Source organism: Platalea leucorodia (assembly GCF_965183815.1).
Source record: "Platalea leucorodia genome assembly, chromosome: 2".
Classification (NCBI taxonomy): domain Eukaryota; kingdom Metazoa; phylum Chordata; class Aves; order Pelecaniformes; family Threskiornithidae; genus Platalea; species Platalea leucorodia.
In genome coordinates this window covers 115,660,291-115,667,695 of record NC_138824.1, presented here as the reverse complement: position 1 = coordinate 115,667,695, position 7,405 = coordinate 115,660,291, and the positions used below count along the sequence as shown (strand labels likewise).

The following is a 7,405-nucleotide window of genomic DNA, read 5'->3' as shown; positions in this document are numbered from 1 at the left end:
GCAAACCCCCAGCGGCACCTGGCAACCGCAACGCCCCTCTGCCGGAGGGAGGGAGGGAAGCAGTTTCGGGAAGCCGCGTCCCCTCCCCGCCGCCCTCCGCTTGCCTCCCGGCGGCGGCGCCCCCCGCCCGAGCCCCCGCCGCCGCGCTGTCCCCGCCTGCCGCCGCGCCCGGACAGCCGCGGGGGCGGCCTTGCGAGGCGGCCCCCCCAGCCGCCGCGGGAGCCGGCAGCCGGGGAGGAGCGGAGCGGAGCCACACGGCGCGGCCGCTCGCCGCCAGCCCGGCCGCCTCGGCGGGGAGGCGGCTGCCGGAGCGGGCTGCGGGCGCGCCGGGCGGGGCCGCCCCCGGGCCTCTCCCGCCGCCCCGCGGCATGGTCGCGCCCGCCCCGCGGCGCCCCCGCCCCGCGCCTGCCGCCCGCCCGCCCGCGCCGCCCGGGCCAGCGGGAAGATGGATGGGCACGTCCTGGGCTGGATCGTCCTCCTCTGGCTCGCAGGTAGGGCGGCGGGCTGCCGGCCGCGGGCGGGGGCACGGGCACGGGCGTCCCGGCGGCCCCGACGTGCCGGTGCCCGGCGGCCCCGACGTCTTTCTTCAGGGCGAAAACGGGCGGTTTGGGGAAGTGCCCCGGCAGGCTGGGGAGGGCAGCTGCGGAGGCAGGCGGCGTGGGGTGGGGGGCTTTTCGGGGGCGTCCCGCGGCGCAGTTTGCGGAGACTTCGCGGAGAGGGCTGGTGCCGCTGGGGACGGGGGGAGGCAGCCGGCGCCTCCTGCCTGCCCGGGCCCGGCCGGGGGGCCGCGAGGGCAGCTCCGAGGGGCCCCCGGCCCCTCTGTCCGCGGGGGGCGTTTAGGCCACTGTTTACCGCGGGTCGGGGCGGGGAGAGGAGCGCGCTTGGGGGGGGGAGGGTGGGAGCCGGCCCGGGGAGGCAGCAGGAGCGCGGGGGGGCCGGAGTGTCCTTGGCCGCGGTGCAGGGGGGATGGCGACAGCCCTCGGCTCCCCCCGCCCGCCCACGCCGGGCCGGGAACAATTGCAGGAACTTCTCCTTTCCCGGTGTCCTGGCCGCGCACGCCGTCGACAGAGGTGTGAGATGAGGGGGCTGCCCTGCTTCTGCCCCGGCTTCGAGGGGGGCAGGATCCGGCCTTCCCGGTGCTGGTGCAGCTGTGCCCAGGCCTTTGTGGGCGCAGGACGGGACTGCCTCCCCCAGCGCAGCTCGCCAACCACCTCTTGCCCGGCCGGCTCCCAAAGAGGTCGGGCAAGCCCTCCCTAAGCAAGGGGGAGGGGAGCCGGAGGGGAGAGCAGAGCAGAGAGCGCTCTGCGATGGGGAGAGGGCAGGGGGAACAAGCTGAAAAGGGGCTGGGTCTGAGAGCTGGACAGCGAGGAAAGGAGAGCGTAGGGATTACAGCGGAATGAGGGCGGCAGGGCAGCCAGGAATCGGGGAGAAAGAGGGAGCCCTGTCAGGTCAGCGGCAGGATCTGCCTCCGCTGAGCCGGTGCAGCAGCCAGGCACAGGCAGGAGCAGGAGGCTTTAGGAAAAGCTGCAGCAGGCTGACTTAGCCAGGCAGGCTGGTTACAGGCTGAAAGAAGAAACAGACACATTTGGGTTAAGTGGCATATATTCCCCCTCCCAATGTATCCCGCAAAAAAGACCTCAGGCTCTTCCCTCTTCCTATTCAGATTTAGGATTCACAAGCAGTAAATTCGGCTTTTAGTCATAACACCTCTCTCCCACCACCCACCCACCCCTTTCCTTGCTTTTTCGCTCTGAGTCATCTTCAACACCGGTGCCTGCCTACTGCTCCCTTCCAGGGTTTCACGGCCTCATCTGGGGCTTCAGCAGCTTCCAGCTCATCCTCTCTCCTTGCCTCTCTCCCTGCCTCCCTCCCTGCCATTTGGCTGCTTCTGAACGTATCCTGCTTCACTGAGTTGGTCTGGAGTGCCAGCGCACCCACAACTACCACTCCTTTCCAACTAGCCGTAGTAGTATGCTGATAAATAGCATCCAGGGTAAAGGAGTACAGGGTGTAGATAAACATGACATTACATTCCTCCCTCTTTTTAAAGAGCTTCATTATCAGGACATGTCTGGCTAGATCAGGACTTTTCCATCAAGCTAAAAGGCTGGGCTGTTGACACCTTTCTCCCTTCATTAAAGGTAGTTCACGATTACTGGCAGCGACTGCTGTTTGGAGCGTGCAAGGTCTATGCAGAGAGAGGTACCGCTGCAGCAGGAAGACCTTCCAGTCTCCTCTAGTCCTGGGTTTTTGAGACAGGACTGCCTGTCGCTGGTGCTGTCGACTGCCAGCAGGCAAAGGCTTCCGGCAGGCAACAGGTTAGCCGTAGCCGAGTGCTGAGAGATGGAGGCAGCCGGTGTCAGCTTGCTCCCCTCCAGCCTCCTGGCCACTGCCGCCCAGTGATAGAGCAGGCGCTGCTGTCCTTTTCCATGACTGAGAGAAAGCAAATGTGTGCGTATGAGTGTCTACGTGTGTGCACAGAAAAGGGAGAGAGGCTAGTAAACATGGATTCAAGATTTTCCTCTTCCCAGTGGCTGTGCAAAGGAATGAAAGGTCTGCATCAAGGTAAGGAGCCCTAATCCAACCAGAGTGGTACACTCCACTCTGGGGAAGAGAAGTGAGGGTTGGGAGGTGGAGGGGCTAGGGTAGGAGACAGAGTGCAAGATGGGGAGGAAGCAGGGAGACAAAAGGGAACAAGAAAGAGAGAGAGAGAGGCTCTCGCCCCCTTCTCTCCCCTCCTCCCTCCTCGAGGTGGGCTGAGAAATTTCTAATGAGCACTTGCAGTTCCTTTCCTCCCAGCAATAGTTCCTCTCTGTCCTTTGTTTGTCTTTAATTTTTGGCTCTTGCATTTACCTTTTGTTTGGTTTTGTGCATTGTGACTTCTCACTGCAATTTCAAAAGACCCTGCATGAGGTGTAGTGGATTTGATTTGGCTTCTCTTCCCCCTGCCATGGTCTCCCACGTGCCTGAAGCTAGTGTTTTAATAACAAGAGCAAAAGGATGAAGAGCAGGTCATCCTTTATTCCTTCCTGTGAAGTGACACAGGTTAGGATACGTGTGGCACTGTGTTCTTCGCATTGTAGAAAAAGAAGGTACAATTTGTCAAATATCATTAAGCCCCTGGGTAGAGCTGGTTCTTGTAAACGACTAAGTGCAGCTCGATTCTGGAATGAATCCTCCGCTTGGGTTTACCATTATTCTTATTAGTGCTGTAATTCCTAATGCATTTAAAACTAGACAGAAGTGTTGCACTGGAGACTGAACTCCAGTTTTACCTACAGAATGAGCAGAGCGAATTTTTTTCCGCCTCATGACTCAGGCTAAGCTTGGAAAGATTACAATTAGAAGACTGTCCGCATTAAAAGGTGATCTTCTCTCCCTGTTAAGTAATTTTTCACTGATAATTTAGCACTCGGTACCTGTTTGCTCTCCCTATGCAGAGGAGCCACTGCAATGCAATGGTATGGTTCAAAGGCAGGTAGATTTACTACCTCTGTTTTCCCAGCCACAGTTTAGGAGAGCAGGCAGAGGGGGCATGCTGGAGCACAGTTGTGCTTTGCTGTTTCCTGGCCAACTGAGCAGACTTCTTGGGAAGGCAGGGAAATGGATGGACTGTTTTATCTGCCTTGATTTAAAGTATTCATTTGTCTTCCCTTGACTGGCTGCACACAGCGTAAGTGTAGTGTAACTGGGAAGAAATCTCACATTTTTTTTACTTTTTGTTCCTGTGAGATCACCTTGAGTGGGACTGGCACCAGTGGAAATCCCAGTGCTGTCCCAAGGACAGGTGTTATGGCGTGGTGTTACAAGGCTTGGAGAGACTCTTCCCATTTCTTTTCTCAGGCTTCTGGTGGTGACCAATTACTGAGTGATAGTACTGGGAATGATTTCTGGGATGCTGGGATGTAAACCAGGAGCCATCTGACAATCGTAACAGCTTTCAGACAGTAATAAGACAGGGGTGATCAGATTTGAGCTGGTGGCCAAAGCTGGGATAATTCACCTGAAAATATCCAGGGTGACTTTTGTGAATGTGTGAAAGGGGCAGGGCGTAAGAGAGTGTAATGGGTGCAGGGAAGCTGGTGAAGAGACCGATACCTAGAAAAGCCCATGAAATGTCCTGCGCTCTTGTGAAAGCCCTTATGCAGTCCTTGCCATTTCAGGGCTGTGTCCTTCCCTAGAGAAGTCGGGAGCATGGGGCACCTGGGGGACAGCATCACAGAGAATGGGGAAGAGCAAGGAATAGTCCAGTGTCTGCTGCAGTCAGTTTGCAGAGTCTGGGCTGTGTCCTACATGGAGTGTTTTTGTGTTGAGGTTCTGTGCTGTGAGTGCTGGGTGTGCAAGGCCATGCTTTTCTCCGACTGCTTTAGTTTTGCCCCTTTCCAGGTTAAGCAGTTAGGGAGCTGAAATTCTGAGTTTTGCTATGGAGCTGTAAAAAGCAGTACTATGCTTTCACCTCAGCTGCAGCTGACCTATTTAAGTATTGGTTTCTTGCTGGCTAAAAAAGTTGGCAATTAGTGGCCACAGAGCTAAGAACACAAGTCTGATAGGAACCAGACCAAGACATCCAATTCATTTCCATAAGGCACTCAACACAATCTGATGGTGATGGCTTTTGCTGATTAATCGCATGGATTGGATTTAGTCCAGCATGAGTAGGCAAGAATGTGTACAACACAATCTCAGTGATCCCACTGGCTCTCCATTCACCTGTTTACACAACTGTTTATCATCTCTGACTTTTCAGTCTCGAAGCCCAGATCTTGTAATTCCTGATCCAGGCTTGATCCACATGTGAAAGTGTGGATGGTGTGCCTGTATTCAGCAGTGGGGGAAAGAACACCGTTAATTGATGCATAGTAGCCAAGGCACAAAAAAGAAAGATATAGCATCCTTTTGCCCAACAGTTTGTTTGGGGAAGTGATATAAACTACCCAAGGAGCACTATCTCTTACCAATGAACATACACTTTTCTGCCAAAGCCCTTAGTTATAGTCTAGGAGTAGTTTTCCTGAGGTGCGTAGTTCAGGGCCCAAGGACTTCTGTTCTCCTGTGTGCACAACTGTCACTCCTGTCAATAAAGGTGCATAAAATCGGGGGATGTAATTTTTGTAGTTTCATAGCATCAGCTGTACTGCCTCAGGCAAGTGGTAATGTGAGCCAAATAATTGCAAAGAGACGTGATGCGTGCACAGGTAGGGAGACCCACGCTGACCTGAAGAATAATGCACGCTGCCTTCTTGTGGACTCAAATCTTAGGCACTAGAAGGATACAGTCTGAGACGTATTCCATTGAACTACAGTACCTGGCTTTGCCATTATTTACAGGGATTAGTGCTTCAGATCAACGTTATTCTATTTAGATGATCTTTAAGGTCCCTTCCAACCCAAACCATTCTATGATTCTATTCATAAAGGCTAACTTAAGGCTGTGTAGTGAAGCTAAGTCTTTGTGAGATTCATCTAGCCTCAGGGAGGCATAGGCTCCTCCGGAGGGCAATTGGAAAATAAGAGCCTAAGTTATCACTTCTCAATTGCCTTCTCTCTTTTACTCATGGAAAGCGCTTATGAAGATCAGGCTCACAAGGCTCAAATGCGCCCTTACAAATATCCCCCTCTATAATCACTTCCCTGAATTTTCTTTAATCACCACTAAAATGTATTAGTGATAGCTTGTGTGTAATGTTGATTGCATACTTTGAATGCATAATCTGAGGATAATTCAGGAAAATAATCAGAGAAAGGAGACATGCATGTTGCCAATGAGAAACAGACAAAATCCATACAATTACATTTCTGAAGTGTGATTATTTTTAAGCTCTTTCTCCAGGAGTGTATATATACACATGCACAGACACATAAATACCTGGATTATTTTTATTTTCTGAGAGTAAGGATATCTGTGTTTTTAAGATGCACTTGATTAATATTTGCAGACCTTTTTCTGGGGATTTAGGAGAACAAGAAAGAAGGGAAGCAAAATTGTCACGTAGTCATGAGACTCCCACGAGCGAGATTTTTCTTGTGAAAGTTCAAACATTGTGAAATTCACAATGAACAGGTTGCTTCTCTGGAGTGCAGGAATTACATTTCCATGATGATTTTGAAATAAGGGCTAATCTTGCTCTGTCTGCATTAGTCAAAACATAGCAGAGCGCAATTCAGCTTCTTTTTAGTCCTACTTGTATTAAACTAGACAAAGAGCTACCACGGTGCTGTCACTAAGCTTGTCATCATTTTTCACATCTTTCACCTTTTTTTTGTTCTGCTGTATAAACAGCCCAGAGTTGTGTCCTGTGGTACATTGGAGGCTTTTCTTATCTTGGCTCATCTCTTGAAGATTTTTGAGGTCAGCGGTTTCTTCTTGAAGTTGAGGAAGTCCTAAGCAGACCTCTATCGCACGGACATAACTGATAGGTGTAAAGCCACCATCTTGTCTTCAGGCAGTCGAGCATCCTGTTGGCCTTTCTGATGGACACTGTTACAGCAGTGACGTATTACATGAATCGATTTTGGTAATTTTTTTTTTTTTTTGGCAGAGGAAATAACAGGTGTATAATTTCCCAGTCCAGCCATATATAATTATATATAATTTGACTTAAATAGATGTAGAGTTTCCGCTGCTCTAGTCTCTCAGTCTGAGGCACTGTGTTGCTCTTAAATGCTATTTCTGGAAAGGATCCGAAAAGAATACTTTAAAAGTTAATAAAGAGCTTGGGGTAGGATATGGAAGATGCCAGATAATTTACTGCACATCTCCCAAATGCTTTTGGGTAGAAAAAGAATTCCTATGTTTTCCCGAAAGCTGCTTTTGTTTTCTTTTCTTGATATAGACATTCATGTGGGGGTGGGGTGGGGAAAGTTAGTCAGATGAGAATTTGCTAAATCTCAGCTAATCATTTATTAAAACAGTTCCCGGCTTGCCAAACTCATTAATCTCATTAACAGGGAAAGAGGGCTACGGTGCATGGTTAGCTGAAAGCACTGTGTTTACTAAGCAGCGTACTTGGTTCACAAGGGAAAGATTTGAATATTCACTGTGTCACTGTTTTATCCCTGAAGCTGAAGTAACGTGATGAGTCACTTGACCAGCCCGTGTCACATGCTGGCTTCAGCCACAGACTGCGTGGGGTCAGGCACGGAGTTGCCAGATACACGTCTGACCTGGACCCATTCATTTTTCAAGGTGTTCATCATGTCTCTTGCATTCAGATGCAGCCCAGGAAGCACAGGTCTGTGGAGAAGAGAGAATAAGACAACGTGACCACTTGGTTCACCTTAAGAAGCAAGTGGTGACGTTCTCTTAGTGCCGCTTGGCCCCTCTTGACCCTGGGAACAGGAGGCTTGGCAGAAACGTCCCAGCTGCCACTTCTTGAGTTATCTCTCTGCCTACGCCTCGGGAAAG

The 7,405-nt window shown here is 51.6% G+C and overlaps 1 protein-coding gene across 6 annotated transcripts in view; it reads left to right on the top strand.

The window, feature by feature from the left end:
* Positions 1–391: 391 nt before the first annotated feature.
* The window catches only part of ILDR2 (immunoglobulin like domain containing receptor 2), a gene marked incomplete at its 3' end in the record, with an annotated part of 42,960 nt that continues 35,946 nt past the window's right edge, over positions 392–7,405 (top strand). For all 6 annotated transcript variants that reach the window (XM_082332361.1, XM_082332360.1, XM_082332359.1 and 3 more), the window contains exon 1: positions 392–491. In XM_082332361.1, the coding sequence (XP_082188487.1) occupies positions 446–491 (46 nt within the window). In that variant the 5' untranslated portion in view covers positions 392–445. The remainder of the gene's footprint in view (positions 492–7,405) is intronic.